The 22,904-nt window shown below is 35.7% G+C and overlaps 3 protein-coding genes and 1 long non-coding RNA gene across 8 annotated transcripts; all 4 read left to right on the top strand.

Annotated features, from left to right (window-relative positions):
• The first annotated feature begins 1,728 nt into the window (after window positions 1-1,728).
• On the top strand, window positions 1,729-2,136 carry LOC120081050. The gene has a single exon (XM_039035729.1). The coding sequence runs from the start codon at window positions 1,729-1,731 to the stop codon at window positions 2,134-2,136; it is 408 nt and encodes a 135-aa protein (XP_038891657.1).
• Window positions 2,137-4,155: 2,019 nt separating this feature from the next.
• LOC120081947 lies at window positions 4,156-5,656 on the top strand. The gene is made up of 3 exons (XR_005482993.1): window positions 4,156-4,367; window positions 4,514-4,880; window positions 4,989-5,656. It is a non-coding gene; the product is annotated as an uncharacterized LOC120081947 (long non-coding RNA).
• A 2,090-nt stretch (window positions 5,657-7,746) lies between these two features.
• Window positions 7,747-10,621, top strand: LOC120081749 (scarecrow-like protein 3). 4 transcript variants are annotated; one of them, XM_039036866.1, is made up of 2 exons: window positions 7,747-7,887; window positions 8,934-10,621. In XM_039036866.1, exons 1-2 carry the CDS (start codon window positions 7,863-7,865, stop codon window positions 10,346-10,348), a joined length of 1,440 nt encoding a protein of 479 aa, XP_038892794.1. In that variant the 5' UTR covers window positions 7,747-7,862; the 3' UTR covers window positions 10,349-10,621. The 4 variants fall into 4 exon arrangements, with proteins under 4 accessions (XP_038892794.1, XP_038892796.1, XP_038892795.1 ...); XM_039036868.1 differs by lacking the exon at window positions 7,747-7,887 and adding an exon at window positions 7,933-8,399 and having other exon boundaries at window positions 8,949-10,621; XM_039036867.1 differs by lacking the exon at window positions 7,747-7,887 and adding an exon at window positions 7,934-8,399.
• Window positions 10,622-12,154: 1,533 nt separating this feature from the next.
• LOC120080922 (protein YAE1-like) lies at window positions 12,155-21,367 on the top strand. 2 transcript variants are annotated; one of them, XM_039035603.1, is made up of 5 exons: window positions 12,155-12,531; window positions 13,267-13,372; window positions 19,399-19,520; window positions 19,634-19,755; window positions 20,815-21,367. In XM_039035603.1, the coding sequence occupies exons 2-5, from the start codon at window positions 13,267-13,269 to the stop codon at window positions 21,119-21,121; spliced, it is 657 nt and encodes a 218-aa protein (XP_038891531.1). In that variant the 5' UTR covers window positions 12,155-12,531; the 3' UTR covers window positions 21,122-21,367. The 2 variants fall into 2 exon arrangements, with proteins under 2 accessions (XP_038891531.1, XP_038891532.1); XM_039035604.1 differs by having other exon boundaries at window positions 12,155-12,491.
• The last annotated feature ends 1,537 nt before the right edge of the window (window positions 21,368-22,904 follow it).

The following is a 22,904-nucleotide window of genomic DNA, read 5'->3' on the forward strand; positions in this document are numbered from 1 at the left end:
TTCTGTAGTTACATCTAACTCCTTAAGTACCACTGATTCCTCTAATGAACAATAAGTCATAGTCTTACTATGATTGGGTCCTCTCTTCCAAAGAGAGGGTGTGGCCACTATGTTCAGGACCCAGAATCAGCCTTTAAGGGAGCAATCTATCTACTTACCCCTGCTTCGAGGAAGGAGTGAATTTCGTCTTGTGTAACTGAGTTCTCAGCTCCCCAATCAGATAAATCTCCAAAAAGTTAGGCTTGTTGAGTTGGTAATTCGACCACTTTCACCCATACTAATCAAAGGACCGCCCTTATAGGCAGGAGTTCCCAAAATACTCAGGATTAAGGTCATGTCACCTATGGTCGTTTTAGTGAGATGTAAGTCTCAATTATCAATGACGTTATATAATGAGATGAATCATCTCGTGGTCCGGTATTATACAAACTCTTTGTATAGGACACCCCCACTCGCATGTCTCCACATGAATGGTCGGGATCAGACCATTTGTAGTAGTTTACAACACTTGTAAATCTCTATAAAGCGGGTCGTATTCGTAGTGTCACCAGGATAAGGTATCCCTCCTTTATCCTTATACTATAGACCATTTAGGTTATTACTTAAGGCATGATCTACTTGTATATCTTATATACATGCTTAAGTTTACATAAAATAACCACGATCTTAGTTTATTGGATATGAGTAAATACAAATAAAATAACTCTTATTTTATTAATAACAATGTGTACAAAGTTTACAAATTACGAGACTCTGGGAGAATTAGAACACCAGTCCCAACAGTCACCTCACAGTTGGCACAATTGATGGTACAACCGACTTTGAGACAAAGGATTATTGATGCACAACAAGGTGATCCTTACCTTGTTTAGAGATTTCTTCATATAGAGTTAGGCTGATACAGTGAGTTCTTGGTATCCCTAGATCATGGTCTTCTTTATTAGGGACACCATTGTGTACCTGCAGATAGTGACCTTAGAATTAGATATTGACAAAAGCCTATAGTTTCCCATTTTTTATACATTTTGGCAGCACCAAGATGTATCAGGACCTGAAACGATGTTATTGGTGGTATGACATGAAAAGAGAAATAGCCGAGCTTGTCAGGAAGTGTTTGGTGTGCCAACAAGAGAAAGCCCCGAGATAGAAGCTAGCAGGCTCATTACAGCCCCTGAGTGTACTGGAATGGAAGTGGGAGAATGTGTCTATGAAATTTCTCTTGGGTTTGCCAAAGGCAACTAAAGGCTATACAGTGGGTTATAGTGGTTAGACTCACTAGCTAGCGCATTTCGTCCCAAGAAAGTCCACGTATTCAGTGAATAGGTGGGCACAGTTATATATGAAAGATATGGTGAGATTAAATGGGGGTGCCCATGTCCATCGTGTCTGACAGGGACCCTCGCTTTACATCTAGTTTTTGGAAGAGTCTCTAGTCAGCGTTAGGTACTCGGTTGGATTTTAGTACAACTTTTCACCCATATACTGATACTCAAACTGAAAACCTTTGAGGATATGTTACGTGCAAGTGTATAGATGTTTTTCAGGGAGTTGATATTCTCATTTGCACTTGATGAAGTTCGCATACAATAACAGCTACCAAGCTACCATTAATATTGTGCCACTCGAGGCCTTGTATGGGTGAGTTGTAGGTCCCCTGTTTATTGGACGAGGTCGGTCAACGTATATTGTTAGGACCAAAGCTGGTGCAAACTATCAATTAGAGCTCGGATGTTGACAGCTCAAAGTAGACAAAAGAGTTATGCTGATGTTAGGCAAAAAGATATGGAGTTTGAGGTAGGTGATAAGGTGTTTTTGAAAGTGGCACCTATGAAGAGAGTGTTGAGGTTTGGCAGAAAAAGAAATATTAGTCCTCGTTTCATTAGGCCATTTGAGATCTTGGAGCATGTTGACCCGATGGCCTATCGATTAGCCTTGCCACCTTCTTTTTCTGCTGTCCATAACGTTTTTCATGTTTCCATGGTGAGGAAGTACACAGCAAACCCGTCTCATATTGTTGACTATGGGCCTTTGCAATTGAATGAGAACCCGAGTTACGAAGAGAAGCTTATTCAAATCTTGACCAGGAAAGTGAAAACATTGCACAATAAGGAGATAATATTAGTAAAGGTTCTATGACGGAATCACCAGTTTGAGAAAGCAACATGAGAATGAAAGAACGAGATGAGATCACAATATCCAAAGCTCTTTCAGGATTAAAACTTTCGAGAATGAAAGTTTATTAAGGAGGGAAGAATGTAACACCCTGAATTTTCATGTAATTTCCATTAAATTATTTAAATTGTTTGGATAGATGGATTGGAATTCAAGATTTAATTAATTTGCTAAATTAACTCTAATTTAATTATTTTTAAATTAATTGGAGTTACTTTTGGCTTGTGGTCAAATTGAATTATTTTAATAAGATAATTCGATTTTTACTAAGAGATGGAAGATTTAAAATATTTTTGGAATTTAAGAGAGAAAGGAAATTGGAATTAAAGAGGGAAGGGATTTGGAATTAAATAAGGAAAAGAAAGGAGAATAATTACACATATATATAAGGGTTAGGGTTTTATTTGAGTTAAAAGTATAAAGAGAGATTAAAAAGAAAAGAAAAGAAAAGAAAAGAAAATTAAGTCTTTCTTCCTCCCTCGGTTAGTATTGTTGGGTTGTATGTCCTAAAACTCGTAGTTTGTAAACAGTAAACATATATGAATTTTATTCAGACAAATGTTGTTGATTGTTTAATAACTCTAAATCTAATAAACTTCGAACCCTTGGCTATTGTTATGAATACTTGGACTTTATGTGGAGACACAAACTAGATCAAGTTCGAGTAAAATAACCTAAACCTTCTATAGTACTTGGATTAGGTTAGGTACCTATTTCTAGAGATACTATTGAATACAACCCACTTTATGATTGTTACAAATGTTGTAAGTGTCATAAACGATGTGATCCGTTTATTCATGTAGAGACATGTGAGTAGGGGTATTCTATACGATGAGATTGTGTAAGACTGACCACGAAATAATCATTGTTACGTATTAACATCGTTTACGGTTAACATTGATTAATTTCACTTCTTGATGACTTAGATAACTTGACTTGAATCTTGAGCTGCCTATGAACTCCTGTTTATTTGGGATTATCCTCTTATCTGCATAGGTGAGGGTAAGCTCAACAGCGCTGCTCAATATGCCTTTCATTTCAGGGATAAGAATGGGTAGATAGATGGGGACATAGAATTTACAAGATGGAATTCATTCCTACTCATTTTAGGGATAGTAAAAAGATTGTTCCCTTAAGGGTCGATCCCAAGTCTTGAATAAGGAGCTCCATCCTCTCGTTGGCTTGAGAGAGAATGGATTTAGTGATTAAGATCCTAAATCAATTGTTCATTAGAGGGACAATGGTACTTTAGGAGAAAAGATGAAACTCAGGCATAAAACGGTAATTAACCTAGCTGAGGTTACGAACAACCTGTGAAGGATCAACTTATCGATGACGGTTATATAAATGGACACATAATATCTACAGTGAGGGCAGTGCAATTACAAGCTATAGTGGATAGTCCTGTTAGTTAACGAATGTTGATTAACTAAGTTAAAGAGTTTGACCGGTTAGTCTCGAATCGTTGGAGCCCATGATCTGTAAGTCCATCGGGTCTCCTTGCTAGCACACTGCGGACAAAATTGAAGAACTAGGTGAAGTAAGAATTCAAATGTTCAAATTTGGGTTTTAGAGAAAAATTGTATTTTATATGAGGTATAATTTATAATTAAATAATCAATCAATCAATTAATTAATTTTTAGAGTATTCTTGAACATTAGCATGAAAGTGTTTTTTAAACTTGATTAATATGATTAATCAAAATTAGGTGTAAAAAACAATTTAAAATGTGATATTATTTTTTAAAAAATATTTTCTAAATTATGAAAATGTTTTTCATAAAAAAAAATTGAATTATTGATTTTTAAAATTAGTTAGTAGAAAAATCTAATTATTAGATTTTTCCACTAACTAAGTGGACTTTGAAGTGACACTTCCCAACTTGACACCTAAAGATTACATGCTAGTGGAGTTTGAGGGGGAAGACATGCAAGATAGGATTTTACATGTAATTTGTCTATAAATAGTTTGGTTTTTGAATTTTGTAAGAATTAATGCTTATTTGACCTTTGACCTAAATTCTTCCACAAAATCTCCTTTACTCTCCATCTTTCTAAAGTGAATTTCCCTATAGTTCACTAACAAAATGGTCACACCACCGTGTTCTTCAATCGGAGAATAGCGAGGATTTATCGTTGGAGGTGTCGATCGAGCACGGAGAGGAAGATTGCGGTAGACGGTAGATTCTACAAAGGTTGTAATTTCTAACCCTTTATGCATGTTTTTATGTAATTAGAACGTTATCGATCTTCGCATCTGCTATTGCATGTGTTCTTTATATTCCTCAAGCGCATGCATGAAGCCCCCCTCTAAAAGTCTCCATTTGTTTTTCCGTTTTAGACGCTAGGACTCAACGCCGCTGTCGACCACAAATTCATTGTTGTTGTTGTCCTTTCCCCTCCCTCTTCCAATCGTCGGTCACATCTTCTCAGCCAGATGACGTTCATATTCTTCAGCCCAACCGCATCACTGCATCCTTCACCCACTGCCTAGATCTGTCGTGTCGTCGTAGCCAAGTCCCTCACGTTGCCGATTGAAGCCATTGTCCAGATTCGAGTCAACGCCATCGAATTACGCCCAACCTCTACTTTCCCCCACTTTCAGCCATCGACCGACCCTCACATAGACGCCAGATTTGTCGGTTTAGTCCTCCACCGTCGTCGCTCCTTTGGATTTTCGCCAGATCTTGGAATTGAGTGAAATTTGGGTAAGTTTCGGCCAGTTTGGTTAAAGTCTTGGACGATTCTTGAAAGTTCTTGTCTACTTGTTAATTTTGGTAAAAAAATTTAATACCTATTATATTTGAAATTTTTAGATTCAAGATTTGGAGGATTTTGAGGTGCTGTCCATCAATTTGAGACCACTTTTGAGAAAGTTTGGGTAAGTAATTGGACCTTTGATCTATGTTGGGAGCATTATTGGATGATGTAAATTGGGTTATTGGGAATTTTGGCATTATTTGTAAATTCTATGTTTGGTTTATGGCATAGGACTTGATTCATGGTCTTTTTGGACAAACAAAAGTTAAGGTTGATTGAACTTGTTTGGGCTAAAACTTGAGATACGTATCTTGCTACTAGTTCGCCTTCAAACTATTCGTCCTAACCATATGATGATGATTGAACTATTTTATTTAATGATATGGACTGTTTTTGAAAAAGTTGTAGGTGTGTCTGTACTAATGCGTGCTCAGTATCTAGGCAGATGTACACTTTACGACTGTTTGTGTGTTCCTTCGAGATTCACACCCATGACTATTTATGTGCACATTTATGACTGTTTGTGTACTTTCGAGTACATACCTACGACTGATGGACTGCATCTTGACTGATATGTGTACATTTGGGATACACCTACGACTATTTTGTGTACCATTGGATTACACGCCTTTGACTGATATGTGTTCCTTTGGGATCACGTTTATGACTAATATGTGACCCTTCGAAATCATCACGATTTATATGTATATTTTATTATTTTGAATGTTTTCTTTGTAAATTTTTGTAGGGGACCCCAAATAAATGTTTTATTTATTTGTTCATTTATTAATTTAATAAATTGATTTAAAATAATCATCCATGTTTCAATAGATTTATGTGTTAATGGTCAAAATGGTTTGGATGTAAATGTATGATATATATATATACACAATCTTACACATTTACAATTTATTAATTTCTTGTTATAAATGTGTGTTACTTTACAATAGCAACAAAACCACTAGAATTGATGAAATTTACGAGGACCCAATATAATGTGTATAACGTTTTTGTTTTATTTTTCCTTTTATTTTTGGTACGGGGTGTAATTTGTAGCTCTTTGTCAACACAAAGTTATGGAAACAAAACTCACTACCATTCAAAGCCTTCATTTTCAACGTCAAGTTGAGAATAATAACAGTGACTAAAAATCAATTTAAAGGCACTTCAAAGACTCCATCTAACTTCCATTTTATCCATATGCATATTATTCATATGGCATATTTATTTACCATATACTCTTTTTCAAGACCAGCCACAAAAATTCAAACTTCTATAGAAGTCTATTTTTTTCATCGTTGAGGCTAATATTTCTGCATGCGAATTGGGAGATGTTTCTTTTAACCATGTTCGTAGTTCAAAATTTTGAATAATGTTCTGGCTCATTCGTTTACTTCCAACACGTTGGGATTACAAGTTTCTTCTCTTCTCTTTTCTCTTTATCTCGAATGGTTTGGACTCTTGTTTCTCTTGTTATTGTAATTATATAGTCGATTTAGTTATTGGTTGTTTCCTAAAAAAAAAAATCAAATTTCTTATCTTTTTATTGAATAATAATGTTTAGTACTATGCTCAAATTGACACATGTGACTTAATCTAAGGCGTTCTTTAACAAATTTTAGTGGGTCAAGGATTCATTAAGAAATTTACCAAGTTATATTGTAGGAATTTTTTTCAAATAAAATATTTTTTTAGTTCAACAATTGCAAGACAAACGTTCAGCTTTTAAGATGATACTTTGTGTCTTATTTCCTAAAATGTACTCACTAGTTTAGAGTTCATTTTTCACTCAAGATTCATATTTTAATTAAACTTACAAATCTTAACATAGTAGTTAAATAACCGTTAACAAGAAAATAAAATTTTTTAGGTTCATATTCAATACTTTATTTTAGTACAACAAACGTGAAGAATGATAATTTGAACATTTGTCGTTAAGAGGAGTATAAAAGAAATAATAACATATCAATTTTAGCAATTTGATACTTTGAAGGGCTTTTCTTTTTTTCCTTTTATTTTATTTTTTAAATTTGATGCTTTGAAGTTTGAACATATTCTTGAGACAGTACAAATAGTGTAATTTCACAAACTTTGTCAAATGCACCCACAACAACCGAAAAAGAAAAATAAAGAAAAACAAACAAATAAACTTTTTTCTAATTAAATATGAAAACCAAACTAGTATGAATTTAACATGTTTTTGTTATTGTTATTATTATTTGACTTGCAAACCTCTAAACTGATTTTTACAAAAGTTATGACAACTATGCCCTTTTAGAATTTTGCAACCAACTTTTTTCGCTAGGAAAACTTTTAAAAGCAAGGTGGAAAAAACCCCACCTTTAAAAATTTAACCAAAAAATACGATTAAAATACCAATTTCGATATTAATATTTCAATTTTATGAATATATTAATATACAAATAATATCAGCAAATGTGTTGTAAATAAAAGAAATTCTAAAAGTTATATAAATTAACTTAAGGATTTGTTTGGAATGATAAGAAAAAAGTTTTAAAATTTAACCAAATATACCAGAATTATAGATATTGCTATTAGTGTTTAGATATATGTTGAGGTTGATAAATGATATCTTTGTACGTTTTGTGTATTTATAATAGATATCGAAGATGTAGATTTTGAACCTTTAAATTATAAGTATATCTACACATTGACAAATATTTTAGTCCCTTCTTAGAGAAGGTAGGGCAGGTAAAGGAAAGAGGGGGTGTGAGGTAAAGTTGAATGTTCTATTTAGTTTTGGGGTTTTGCAAAATTCAGTTGTCTCTTTGTCCCAAAGTGCTAAGAAAGTGGGGAGGTGTTTGGGTTTTGGATTCATTTGGAAAAACAAAAAGAAAAAAAAAAATGCTTCTTTCCTTGCATTTCCCACTATTACCCACTAAGCAACAAGGGAAGGTGGTTGTTTTGTTATGTTAGGGCATGTTTGGCTTGAAGGTAAATTGGCAAGTCCCTCCAAATTCTGGCCAGCTCTTATTCGCATCCACTTCATATATTGACAAAACCCCATCAATTTAGAGAGAGGATTATGAATGTGGAGAGGGAAAATCTAGGTGGGTTTTCAGAGAAATTAAAGAAAGAAGCAAAATATGAAGTTTTTTCTTTCTTGGTCTCTGTAGTTTTGAAGTTGAAATTCCTTATTCTTCTGATCCTACCAAACAAGGACAAATCAATGGCGACAAAAACATACCCTTGTATTGTCTGTCTCTAACGCAGCCATGGAAAAGTCGTTCCGGACAAACCCTTTGATTCCAGGGTGCTCTGTTTCTTCATCAAAACCCCTCCACGCTTTTCTTTCAACCCAACACTCTCCCTTCTTCTATGAAATTGAATCTCTGTTTCGTTTAGCTGAGATAGACCATTTCTTCTTCTTTGTTCCTTTCTGGGTTTGAGGGAAATTCAGCTTTTTCTCTACCAACTACCCACCAGATCGTTTTGTTCATCTTCTGGTGATTATTTCTCTTTGTTGTTCGTTTTTGTTTTGAAGTTTTTTGTGCGACTGTTGATGATTTGGATTAATGGGTGTTGTTTGTTGGCTTCTGGGGGAAGTGGTTTGAAACTTTGGATGGATTGAAGTGAAGGATTTATGTTGCTTTCTGCTACTTTTTTTTTTTTTGCTGCTTTCTTCCCTTAATCTGTGAAGTCTTTTGCTGGCTGATGAGTTTAGTTTCTTTTGGAGTGTTCTGTTGAACTGGGTTTTTTGCTGTTTGAACTTTTTTTGAGTTGAAAGCAGGTTGCAGCATGAGTATGATTTGTTTGCCTTGATAGAAGTTGGCAAGATAAAGTGAGCATGTGGGAGTTTTTTAGCTGTTTTTCTTAGTTTAGAGAGGTTTTGTTCTATGGAAATCATGAACTCTGTATTCTTTTGCTCTTTCCTGAATCAACAATAAGGATTTGTAATGCTTTCTGCACTGTTGCTTCATTCTCCTCCATCCCTGTTTGTTTCTGGCTTTTGTTGAAATTGTGTATTGATCTTTATCCAGGTACTTTAATGGCAGGAATGTTTAATGGGGAGGGATCCTCGTCGGTAACTTCGTCGCCTTTGCAGCTCTTTCCGTGGTCGTTATCGCCCGGTATAGGATCACCTTACCCTTTTCTAAGGGAGCTCAAATCTGAAGAGAGGGGCTTGTGTCTGATTCACCTTCTTCTTGCCTGTGCCAACCAAGTTGCTATTGGTAACATTGAAAATGCTAATGTTGGCCTTGAGCAAATTTCCCACCTTGCTTCGCCCGACGGGGACACAATGCAGCGGATTGCTGCTTACTTCACTGAGGCACTCGCCGATCGAATACTTAAATCCTGGCCTGGCTTACACAAAGCCTTGAACTCTACCAAAATATTGTCGGTCCCTGAAGAGATTCTTGCCCAGAGATTGTTCTTTGAATTGTGTCCTTTCCTGAAGCTTGCATATGTGATAACTAATCAGGCTATTATAGAAGCCATGGAAGGAGAAAGGATGATTCATATTATTGATTTCAAATCTTGTGAACCTGCTCAGTGGATAAACCTTCTTCAGACATTGAAGGATAGGCCAGATGGTCCACCCCACTTGAGAATAACTGGTATTCATGAACAGAAGGAAGTGTTGGAACAAATGGCTCTTCGGCTTACTGAAGAGGCTGAAAAATGGGATATACCATTTCAATTCACCCCAGTTGTTAGCAAATTAGAAAACCTTGACCTTGAAAGTTTAAGGGTCAAGACAGGTGAAGCACTTGCAGTTAGCTCTGTACTTGAACTTCACTCGGTTTTGGCTACAGATGACGACAAGAAAACGTCCCCATCTGCATCGAAGAACTTGCAAAAACTCCTACGTATGAAGCAGCGAACACTTGGAGAGTGGCTCGAGACGGATTCATTGCAAGTTTTTAGTAGCCCGGATTCAGCCTCAGTATCTTCCCCATCAGGATTGAATCCTTCCCAAAAGATGAACAGTTTTTTGACTGCACTATGGGGCCTTTCTCCTAAAGTTATGGTAATAACTGAACAAGAATCAAACCTGAATGGATCTGCTTTCATGGAGAGAGTACTAGAAGCACTAAACTTCTATGCTGCATTGTTTGATTGCTTAGAGTCAACGGTGTCGCGATCATCTATAGAGCGACAAAGGGTTGAGAAGATGCTTTTAGGAGAGGAAATAAAAAACATCATTGCTTGTGAGGGAGCGGAGAGGACGGAGAGGCACGAAAAGCTCGAGAAATGGATGTTGAGGCTCGAATCTGTGGGGTTCGGAAAGGTTCCATTGAGTTATCATAGTATGTTATTGGGAAGTAGATTGTTGCAGAGCTATGGATATGATGGGTATAAAATCAAAGAAGAGAATGGATTTTTGTATATCTGCTGGCAAGATAGGCCTCTTTTTTCAGTTTCAGCTTGGGGGTTTCATAGGCAAAGCTGATGATGATGATAGATATAATTTCACTGCAAAGGAGGATTTGAATGCCTTTTAACTTTCTTCTTCTTTTTGTAATCAATTTTTATTGGCATAAATGGTGCTCAAAACTTCACTTCCTCAGCAAATGCATATTGTAACAAGGTTCTTCAGTTTCTCTTTTCCTTTTTTTTTTTTAGGCATTTGGTTTTATTTATTCTCTCGAAGTTTTCTTTTTTGAGCTCATCGTTGTTGTACATACAGCATTAATAGTCGAGGTTCAGGTTTTTGTTATCTAAATGTTTCCCCTAAAGAGTAGATGTTTGAAGCAATCAAGTTTAATTTGCATTCACGTTAAAAGAAGGAAAAAAAATCTTGTTGTCTTTGATGTTGGAAAAAGTGCGTTTTTAGAGCTTAGAAATTCGAATTTCTCATCCACACGTTCTTGAACTAAAATTATTCAAAATGTTCATTTTAACCCATTTACTTTTTAAAAGGGACCAATTTGGTCTATGTTAAAAAATTTAAGCATAAAAATTTTACACAAAACGGAAATTCTAATACTTTTTTTTTTGTTACATTTTGTGAAATTTAGTAATGAAGTATCAACACTAAAATTATGAATGAAAAGAAGAGAGAACGAGGAGCCAAATTGGCCATTTTCAAAATAGCAATATCATAATGAATATCTTAGGAGCTATAGATTCTCTTACCTTATTACAATCATAGTATTAAATTTTTATCGACATGTTGATATTTTCACGTTTTCATGGGTTCGATATCGACATGAGAAGTGAATTGATGTTCAATTATACTTTAGAATAATAATCCACGAAACATAATAGTTTTTTCTTTAACCGACGAAACATAATAGTTAAGTTACAAAATATCACTAATGCAAATTTAACATAATAGACATATTCACTTGTTAAAAATCATAAAATGTTTATTTACTAATTTCAATTTATTTTTTGAATTTTTTGTTTTTGTAATTTTTTCAGAAATATCTATCAAAATCGATATTTTCATTAATCTTTTTGTAAAATTAAGACCTTGATATTTATGTTGATATCGACATTTAGAAACACTTTTTGTATTTTTTTAATGGGAACTCTTTTGTATGTATGTATACCTTTAGATATATCATCCATCAAAGAAATAATTTATTATAAAAAATGAATATCTTGAGAATATTTTGAGAGTAATTTATTATAAAAAATGAAATAATTTATTATAAAAAGAAACGAACATTTTGAGAGTAAGTTTATCAAAATAGTATTTAAACTACGAGAGTAAGTTTATTAAAATAGTATTTAAATTACTAAAGTTAACTTAGCTTAATACTATTGACATGAGTTTGGAGGCTCAATCTTCCACCCACATAATTGTTGAAAAAAAAGGTTAAAACACCATTTTGATCTTCATATTATGAACTTTGTTCAATTTTTGTCCATATACTTTCAATTGTCCGATTTTAATCTCATACTTTCAATTAAATCTTAAAATCAGTCCTTCAAAATTACTCGATTTTGATTAAATAATAATAATTTTTATGAAAAAGATATAAATTATGTGAGTATGTTTTTTAAAATTTATAATTAAAATGGATTAAAAAAGCTTTTTAGAAAATCAATAATATTTAGGGTTGTTTTTAAATATAGAAAAATAAATCAAAATATTTATGAGATATAACAAAATTTTAAATTTAAAATTTCACTATATTTTATAAATATTTTCAATTGTTTTATCCTTTCAAATAATTTTTCAGATATTTAAGAATTTACTAAATGAAAGGATTAAAATGGAACAAATTGATCGAAAATGTTATTTTAACCATTTTTTTTCTTTTTCCTAATCTTTCTGATATTCCTTGCTTCTGCTTGCTCCTACGGCAGCCACCACATACCAATCCCATTTTTTATTTTTCCACTCGTTGCCGTCGACGTCGCCGTCGCCGATCACGGCCACGCCCCGACCGCCACTTTTCTTTCTCCTCTTCTTATCTCACTCTCACTCTCTCTGCTGCAAACTCACGCCGCCACGCCAACTCCGTTTTCTCTCTCTGTTGCGGTGCCCCTCTTCTCCACCAGTCGCAATCTATCCTACTCGCCTACTTGCCGTTCGCACCATCTCTCAGCGATCAGTATCCGCACGCACGGCTGACGGCACGGTCGGGTTTTCTTCCAACACATTCATTCCCTTCTCTTTCGGTAATTAGTTTGTTGATTTTTTATTTCTCTCCCTATGTACATTTTAATTCATTTAAGGATTGAATGGAACCTCTGTAAAAGGATAATGCCGCTTTGATCCTAAGATACTCTGGACATGGATTGTTGATGTTTAGAAAATGATATTATGTGGTTGGTTATTTTGATTTAATATGACACTGTGTTGAGTTCTCTCCCTTAGAAATTACAAGATGTGAATTAAACTGGAATTTGATGGAAATGAGTTGCGATTAGCTCGGGTTTTGGAAACGAGTTTACCCAGAAAAGTGAATCCGTCGATGTTCATAATTTTGTTTTGGGTGTCCCACGCTCTTCCTCTCCGTCTCATCGTACAATTGATTTCTTGCCTTAAATCCCGTGTGTATGAGCTATCTTTTAGCAAAATTTTTGTTCTAGTTCTAGTTTTATGAAAAGATATGGGGAATTGTTGATTTCCTGACAGAGGTTGTAATAGACTCTCGTATTTATCATCTTTTGGAATTTTGTTATGGAGTTGAGCGGATAGAATTTGCAAATCATTTAGTAGGAAATGCTTATCATTTTGTGGAATTGAGCTTATAGGCCCAACCAATGCTTCGTACAATTGTGTTGTTGTTGTTTTTTTTTTTTTTTTTTTTTTGAGATAGTAAGTCATTGTTCTTTGAAGTTGACTTCACTATAACTATAAAGTTTTCTTTTATTCATTGCTGAAGAATAAAATCGGCCTAATTTTGTTAGATGGAGGGTACCATTGCTGAAGAGCTTTATTCCCAAAGTTTACAGTCAGCAAAATCAAAATTGGGCGATATGTCATTATCTAATCACAGACAAAATCGGCCATCAGGTAATTGTTATCTTTTCAATGATGCATTCGAACATATTTTTAAGTTTTTAATATGTTGGGAACTTTGGACATGAATGTTCTATGCCAAACGTACCATCCACTGAGGAATTTATGATTAACACGTTAGCTAATAGTCTGAGAAGTTTTATTATGGGGGAATGACTGGTTATGTCCAAGTCTTTAGACAACCACATCTTATCTAAAGTTCTATGCATTTTTTCCTATTTTCACTGCGCATATTAGTTGGTATATGCAGCTCTAGAATTCATCATGAAGAAATATCTCTGTTTATGCCAAATCATTTACGTCTATATTGCATTTGGCTGAAATATTCTCTTCTATGGTGTATTGTTGGGGCAAAAAAATGAAAATTTATGCTTAATTATGCATTTAGCATTACATTTCTATGTAATATATTCTCTATCGATGATGCACATTGTATATGATTTTTGTTTTTAATATAAATATATATATATATATATATATATATATATATATATATATATATATATATATATAAAGAACCAAGTTTTTATTGAGAAAAAGAATGAAAGAATATGCGAGATTATAAAAAAAGAAAACCCACAATAGGGAACCTGTTAGGTATCCTAATAATCTTACACCCAGAAAAATACCTAACAAGAGTCAGATTAGGCAGAAAGGAAATCCCAGCTATATTATTTCCAGAAATAAGCCATCAAAAATAAAGGAACAGACAAAATATGAAAATAAAAATCTAAGTACAGGAAGAAATTAAAGAAAGAAAAGGATAAGGGCTGGATTCGAGAGCACCTCCCTCTCCCAAGCTTCAGCAAACTCCAAATACAATGTATCCCTAAAAAATTCCCTCAAGCTTCCTAAATAACCACCTGTCGGCTGTGGTCCCCATATGGTGTAACTAACTCACGTCCCGTTCAGCATTACTCTCCCTATTTTGCCCCTCCTCTTGTAGGTGTGGATGATTGGAGGTCTTACAATACCCCCTTCTGCGAAACTCACCTTGTTCTCAAGGTGAAAGTCGGGGTACTGTGACTTCATTTTATTTATTTCTACCCATGTAGCTTCGGATTCTGGTTGGTCCTTCCATTTAACTAAAACCTCTTCCTTCCCCGTGGTGGAATTCCATCGTCTACCTAATAACACATCTGGTTGGGCATTTAATTCAAAATCTTCTAAGAATTGTGGGGGATGTGGATAAATTGGGTTCTACCCTCCTTTTTTTCCCTTTAATTGGGATATGTGAAAGACGTTGTGAATCGATGTATTGGGGGGAAATTGTAAACGATAAGCCACTGCTCCGATTTCTCTATCACCTTAAAAGGACCATAATATCTCGGAGCAAGTTTTTTGTTCCTTCCTTGAGCTAGAGATCTTTGTCTGTATGGTCGAAGTTTAAGGAGTACCTCATCCCCAACTTCGAGCTCTACTTCTCGACGATGCTGGTCCGCTTATTTCTTCATTATTTCTTAGGCCTTATTTAATTGTTCCTTCAGAGCCAAAAGAGCTCGATCCCTCTCCATCAATTGTTGTTCCAAAGTATTATTGAAAGTTTTCCGTTCGCCATACGATATTAGTGGGGGAGGATGCAACCAAATAATATTTTGAAGGGTGTAGTCTTGGTCGATACATGGAAGGTGGTATTATACGAGTGTTCTGCCCAAGGAATCCAGTTACTCCATTTCTTAGGTCTTTCATTACAAAAGCACCTCAAATAGGTCTCCAAGCATCGATTAACTCTTTTAGTTTGACCATCCGTTTGTGGATGAAATGTGGTACTGCGCTTGAGGATCGTGTCTTGCAAGGTAAATACACCCAAAAGTTACTCAGAAATATTCCATCTCTGTCCGACACAATAGACTTTGGAAATCCGTGATGCTTAACCACCTCTTTAATGAAAGTCGTTGCCACTTGTTTTCCCGTGAATGGGTGTGTTAGAAGAATGAAATTGTTGTACTTACTCAGCCTATCTACCACAACCATGATGGTGTCATACCCCTTGGATCGTGGAAGTCCTTCAACGAAGTCCATTGTTACATAGTCCCACACTTGATCTGGAATTGGTAGGGGTAGAAGTAAGTCAGCTGGAGAGAGAGATTCCGTTTTGTTTTGTTGGCAAATCATACACTGGTCGACATATGACTGGATTGCCTTCTTCATTCCTTTCCAGTACAGTTCCCCAGTCATTCTCTTATAAGTACGAATAAATCCGGAATGGACCCCAACTACTGAATCGTGGTATGTATGAAGTATCGATGGAATAAGGGAAGAAGTGGCCGAGATCACTAGTCTGCCCTTTTACAAGAGTCTACCGTGCTGCCAAGAAAACCTAGGTACACTATCCGGATCCTCCTTTAGTCTCTCAATGATCAACTTCAAATCCTTATCTTTTAAAACCTCGTTTTGGATGACCGTTAGGTCCAAACAGGTAGGGGCGGATAAGGTTCGTAATTCTGCTCCATATGGCCATCTTGATAAGGCATATGCTACTTTGTTACTTGAGCCTGGCTGGTATAGGATTTCGAAGTTGTAATCCAGTAATTTTACCAACCATTTCTGAAATTGAGGTTGCACCTCTCTGTTCTAGTAGAAATTTTAGAGCTTTCTGATCCGACACAACGGTGAACTTTTGTCCCAACAAATAGTGGTGCCACTTTTGAACGGATAGGACGACTGCCATCAGTTCTCTCTCATAAATAGACTTTGCTCGAGCTTTTCGGAAAGTTTCTGGCTGAAATAGGCTATCAGATGTTTATCTTGCATTAGCTCGGCCTCGAGCCCTATACCTAAAGTGTCCGTTTCAACCACGAACGTTTTCGTGAAGTCTGAGAGAGCTAATACTGGTATTTTTGCCATGGCATCCTTCAAGTCATGGAAGGCCGAAGTGGCTAATTCGTTCCACCCAAATGCGTTCTTTTGCAAGAGTTGTGTCAAAGGTGCAATAATTTCCCCATAATTCTTCACAAACCTTTGATAATAACTGGTCAACCCCTCAATTCAGATACATTTTGCTGAATAGGCCAATTGACCATAGCCCGAATCTTCTCCCCGTCCGCCTGTACCCCAGCTTCGGAAACCCAATGGCCTAGGTAATGAGTGGAGGTCTGCCCAAACACACATTTCTTTTTGTTTGCATATAGTTGATAGTCCCTCAATATCTCAAAGACAGTCGTTAAATGCTCTTTATGAGAATTGAGATCTGGGCTATACACCAATATATTATAAAAAAAGACTAGTATGAATGGACGAAGAAAAGAGCAAAATACCTGGTTCATTAAAGATTGGAATGTTGCTGGCGCATTAGTAAGACCAAACGGCATCACCACGAATTCATAATGTTCCTCGTGTGTCCGAAATGCTGTCTTTTTAATGTCCTCCTCCTTCATCCGAATCTGATGATAACCGGATCGTAGATCTAATTTAGAAAAATAAGTTGAACCATGTAACTCATCCAACAATTCTTCAATCACTGGGCTTGGGAATTTGTCCCCATTCGTGGCTTGATTGACCTTCCGGTAATAGACACAAAATCGCCATCCTCCATCTTTTTTCGAACTAATAGCACCGAGCTCAAAAAGGGGCTCCTACTCGGTCGGATAATGCCTACTGATAACATCTCTTTTACCATTCTCTCTATCTCATCCTTATGCACATAGCCATATTTATATGGTCTGACATTGATTGGTGTCTGACCCTTCATCATTGGAATTTGATGATCTATTTCTCGTGTAGGTGGGAGTCGATTTGGTGTTTTGAACACACTCTCATTCTGATTCAGTAATTGTGTTACCACCGGAGGTATTTCTTTTTCTGATTGAGTGAATGGATCAAGTGTTTCCTCTTTATGCTTCTCGAGTTCCATCTTTTGTAGTTCCACGATGAACCCTAGATCCTCCTCTTCCCAATTGCTCACCAACATCTTCATGGATACTTCGACTTTAGTTAGCGGTTGATCTCCCTTTAAAATCACTTGAGATTCCCCCGTGTGAAGGTCATTGTCCAAGTATTCCAGTCCACACTCATGTATCCCATCGTGTACAACCAAGTCATTCCTAATATGACATCCAAATTCCTTATATCGAACAACAAAAAATTCTCCAAAATCGTCACCCCTTGCAATTCTACGATTACCTCTTTACACACCTTTTTACCTTGTACTGCCTTCCTATTTCCAATCACGATTCTGTAACTAGTGGTGTTCGACACTGGTAGTTTCATTTCGTCAACTAGCTTTTGGTGTACGAAATTGTGAGTTGCCCCGCAATCGATTATTACGACCACCTTGGTTTCCCCTAACTTCCCCTTTAGTTTCATCGTACCTGGAGTAGAGAATCCCAAGATAGAATGTAACATGAGCTCGACTTTTTCTGTATCTTCTGCTTCGTTATTTTCTTCCGGACATTCCTCAATCTCTTCGATCTCTTGTCCTTTGTTGGCGATGAGTAAGCCTAATTCCCTGGATTCTCTCACCTTGCAACGGTGATCAGGTGAATACTTTTCGTCACATTTAAAACACAGGCCCATGTTTCGTTTTTCTCTAATTTCAGCATTTGTAAGTCTTCGGGTCGGACCTTCTCTTCGTTGGGTCTCCGTTTTCTTCGGTACTTGAACTCGTAAAGTGTTGGGCTTATTATATTGCCCTTGGCCCAATTTACTCGGTCCATGAGACTTTGTCTCTTTTCCCCAGCCATTCCCACCAGCGTTACCTTTGATCCCTTGCAAGGTCTGTACCTTCTCGTCCCGAGTCTGAGCTACCTTCATCGCTGCCTCTAATCCTTGTGGGTGATGACTCTCCACTTCGGCCTTTAGTTTAGGTTCTAACCCAATTAATGAAAGTTCCAATAACACCTCCACGGATAGTGAGGGCAGTGGTGCAGAAAACTTCTCGAATTTCTTCCGGTACTCCTTGGAAACGTTGAGTTAGGTTTCTTTCTTAGGTGGTTCAAAAACGTTCTAACATCCTCTTCTTCAATTCTCCCCATGTTCGAATAGGATCTCAGTTATGGGTCCATCGATACCAATCAACCTCTCGGTCGAAGCTCACAACCGCGACCTTAATCTTCTCTTCCTCAGTTAACTCATGGATGTCAAAATAATGCTCTGTTGGATATAACCAAGAATCCGGGTGATCTCCTTTGAAGATGGGCATCTCTAATCGTTTGTACTTGCATTTATCTCCACCCGATCTCTGTGATGATTCTCTCTCCTCTGTTTCCGTCAATTTCTCTTTCCTCTGAGTTCCATCAGTCACGAGCGTCTCTTCTTTTCCTCTATTCAGATTGATTTCCCTCATTTCCCCCATGAGCCGATCGACATTCTGACACATCGCAAAGGCCATCTCCTTAAGCCCTGCGTGGTCCTTGTCGTGAGCTTCCAGCTTGTCCTCAACCTCCATCACCATACTTCTAGTTTTTCCCTGGATGTAGTAGGCTTTAATACCAATTTGTTAGGTATCCTAATAATCTTACGCCCGGAAAAATACCTAACAAGAGTCAGATTAGGCAGAAAGGAAACCCCAACTATATTATTTCCAGAAATAAGCCAACAAATACCAGAGTCAAATAAAGGAACAGACAGAATATGAAGATAAAGATCTAAGTAAAGGAAGAAATTAAAGAAAGAAAAGGATAAGGACTGGATTCGAGAGTGCCTCCCTCTCCCAAGCTTCAGCAAGCTCCAAATTCAACGTATCCCTCAAAAATTCCCTCAAGCTTCCTAAATAACCACCCATCGGCTGTGATCACCATCTGGTGCAACTAACTCACGTCCCTTTCAGCCCTGCTCTTCCTATTTTGCCCTCCTCTTGTAGGTGTGGATGATTGGAGGTCTTACAGAACCCCACTAGAGGTAGGGGCTCTAATAAAGTAAAATGATACTCAAAAGAATAATTACAAGCTAAACCGTGTCACCGATACCCACAAGAGAAATATGACCCTGCAAGGGACCACACACCACAAATTACGCCTAAAAATGCTGCTATAACTTGGACCAAAGTTTGTAGGATAATATGAATCAGGGTCTGGTTGCAGGTTCTGGTGTGGATGACTCATGCGAAGATGATGGATCTTTATGGGGAGGTTCTGATGAAGGCTTGGAGGGAACAACTGATTTGGACAGGGAGTGGCAGAGAAGACATCACCAATTTCATACGGTAACAGATTTCTGTTGACTATTTTAGTTTATCTTTTTCTTTAATGAATGGTTCCACACATAGACGATTTAAATGGTTTTCATGTCCCTTTTTCACTCTTGAACATCTTTTAGATTGGATACCGTGATGGTGTAATTGCTGGGAAAGAAGCTGCAGCTCAAGAGGGATTTAATGTTGGCTTCAAGCAGTCGGTCTCTATCGGGTATAAGTTTGGTCTTGTCAGAGGTGTTAGCAGGTAAGGAGAGAATAAACTCCCGACTATTTTATACATGCACGAATTCTTACGTGTATCTCTTGAAGTTTGTGTCAGCATTAATTTTCTTTTCACGAAGAATGATTGGTTCTTGTAACTTAACCGTTTATACTTTATATTTTATATTACATTGTTCCTGTCTTCTAAAGTACGAGTTACTTGAGTACAGTTGACATTTCAAATAGTCTGTCCAAATAACTTTTTAAGTTCTTTAAAATACTTTTTTTCAATACTTCAGCCATTTTTTAAGCACTTAAAAAATCGTTCCAAACAAGCTTAGCGGGTCAAAGTATGATATGCAAAGAGGTCTAGAGTAGTATTTATGAAACTTCATCTCTCTCCCAATCTCTGCACAGCTGTCGTAGGCCTTTCTCCTGGACCCGTCTGAAATAAGCCTTGTACATTGTGCAATAGTGTCAAGTTGGGAAAAATTTTGCAAGTAGAAGTTGAAGCATAATTTAGGTGGCGATTCAAAATGCGTATTCTTAATATAATAATTTGTTTGACCGGCTTTTTTCTTTGTGACTTTATGGAAAATTTGGCTGGACAGAAATAGGAGACTCCTTAGTAATAGAGGAACTTCTTGGAGGAGTTGGACATATTTGGAATACATTTTCAAGTGTTTAATTTAAAAAAATAAGTCATTTTGGAAGAAATTGGAATGTTTTGCAATCACTCAAAATAGCTTTTCAAGTCTATTTTAATCCGTTTTTATTAAAAGTGTTTAAACAAGAAATGAGATTTTTTAAAACACTTTTTTTCCAAGTCAATCCAAATGGGCTCTTAATCTCTTTTGGGCTTTTGTGCCACTAAGGAACTATAGAGATGGACTTATGAATGCATCTTTTTGCAATTTTTTCTTTTCTGTTTGTGTTGCTTTTTTGTCTCATTTTGGTCAGGGACTCCCTTTTTCGTATTGCCTTCATGTATGCTTTCATTGTTCTCAAATTTGCTCATCTCTCAATTGGCCATTAGCCCATTGTTCTTGGTAGTTGTACTGCCTTCTACTGAATACTTTCGTTTTTTTTTTTCCTTTTGAAGTGTGCTTGCTTCCCTTCCTGATGACTTGAAAGAGAAGCTTGCAGGAATTGAAGAGAACCGAAGTAAATTCCAAAGCTTGTATGAATCTGTGAACTCTCTTTCGACAGTAGATGCGCTTAGGCTATTCAATGACGAAATTACGACACAACGCATGAAAGAAGAGTGTATCAATGCAAATACAAATGCTGAATCAATCGATTTGTTGAAACAAACTTCAGATTATGTTCGTTTAGGAAAGTTCTATGAAGAGCTTGAAGCACTTCTGCCCAAATCACCTGCTCTGAATGTTCATTTACACGAACAGTAGATTTTGCTGTAACTTATACATCAATGCTACTTTTGTAGGCAGCCATTTATTTTGTTGAAATTTTGGGTGCTGACCTGGCCTGTGCATGTTACAGTTAGGTAAATATTTACAATTGGGAATTGGCATATGATCCTTTAAACTTGTAATGTATTTGTTTGGCAAACAACAGAAGTATGGGGTACCTGATGCCAATAGTATGGTTATTAGAATATTTCTTTACAAGAGAGAATTTTCCATAATGGCTGATGTCCCTTGTGTGGAGCAAGTTGTATTAATTTAACTTTGAGCATGTAACAACCCACATATATATATACATATATATATATATGTATATATATTTAATTATTAACATATTTAGGCTGGATTTTGAGAGAAAGAGAAGTGATTATAATAAAAATTTAACCATTTTTTTGTTTGGTAGAACAAATTATGATTAAATCTACTAAAATCACTTTTAAACTTCATTTCATATCCTTTCTAAAATATATTATTTACTAGTTTTTAGATTCTCCTAGAAGTAGATATAATATTTATAAATAAATTTCAATTTTAAATTTATCTATTAGAATTAAATTATATTTTATATATCTATTTTAAGCAATTATTTAATAATTATAAATTATAAAAAATAATATTAAGCCTATTTTACGTTATTATATCTTTAATTTAGTATTTATTTACCAAACGCATAGAATCAACTTGTTCAAATATAAAGCCTCATATGAAAGTGAATTTTACAAAAAAAAAAAAAAAAAAAAGTGCTAGCAATTATTTTAAAGCTACAACAACTACAAATGAGCTTTAGTCCTAATTAGATTATCAATATGAAATTTCATTTTACATATATATATGTAAGTACAAATGAAACTAAATTTTTACATAGACTTTACATGACTAGATTTTTATAAAATTCAAAATTTATGAACTAGATCGTTAAAAAATTACGGTTACCAAATTTATGAAACTACATCATTCACCTCATCTTCTTCCTCATCTATAAAAAATTCGATCCACTTGTAGGAACTCCGAAATCCCAGACTGCACATTACGGTTACCAAATTACCAAGTTCATTTCACACCGTCCGAAGCCGTCTCAGCAGGTCGTCGCCATCCGTACGTATTTTCACCTACCATCCGTACAAAGTTGCCGCCCGTCGAAAAATGATACAAAATGACCCAAAAAGTAAAAAAAAATTCTATAACTCATCTCTTTCTAAAAACTTATTTGCTATTGACCCTTTTGATATGTGAAATATCACTTTTATTCTCAATATTAAATAGTTCACATTTTCCTCTATTTGCTAATCTTTTGCGCTTTCCTTTCACCAATAATAGATAGAAAAATTTAATGTCATTTAAAAGTAAAGATGCTTCAACATTTTACTCAATTTATAAGCATAGTTAGAAATAACATGGAAAAAAAAAAGAGTGATCATTTAGCTAAAATGAAGTTGTATCGATGAAGGCATGTCAAAAACAAAATTATCGTGCACACAGAAAAGATGTGCGATCACTGATATCATGGTACACGATCACTTACTACATGGTGCACGATCCCTTTGCAATTTTGTTTTGGTCATATCTCTGTTATTTCGTTTTAGCTAAATGATTACTCATTTTCATACGTCTTTTCGTGCTTGTTGAATGAGAAATTTTTGGACTAATCACAAATTGCCATGTTATTTCTCAAATTAATGATGAAATTATAAATAATTGAATTTGGGACTAATTAAAAATTGACGAATCCCAATGATGCCACATGTATTCATCATGACTATTGAAA

Source organism: Benincasa hispida, chromosome 7, assembly GCF_009727055.1.
Source record: "Benincasa hispida cultivar B227 chromosome 7, ASM972705v1, whole genome shotgun sequence".
Lineage (NCBI taxonomy): Eukaryota > Viridiplantae > Streptophyta > Magnoliopsida > Cucurbitales > Cucurbitaceae > Benincasa > Benincasa hispida.

Bases quoted from the DNA above. Each gene is read 5' to 3' on its own strand.
- LOC120080922 (XM_039035603.1), top strand. From the start codon at position 13,267: ATGGAGGGTACCATTGCTGAAGAGCTTTATTCCCAAAGTTTACAGTCA. The intron at 13,373-19,398 runs GTAATTGTTATC...GTCTGGTTGCAG, and splicing joins CAGACAAAATCGGCCATCAG to GTTCTGGTGTGGATGACTCA. The intron at 19,756-20,814 runs GTAAGGAGAGAA...TTCCTTTTGAAG, and splicing joins CTTGTCAGAGGTGTTAGCAG to TGTGCTTGCTTCCCTTCCTG.
- LOC120081050 (XM_039035729.1), top strand. From the start codon at position 1,729: ATGTTGACAGCTCAAAGTAGACAAAAGAGTTATGCTGATGTTAGGCAA.
- LOC120081749 (XM_039036866.1), top strand. From the start codon at position 7,863: ATGTTAGGGCATGTTTGGCTTGAAG. The intron at 7,888-8,933 runs GTAAATTGGCAA...ATCTTTATCCAG, and splicing joins AGGGCATGTTTGGCTTGAAG to GTACTTTAATGGCAGGAATG.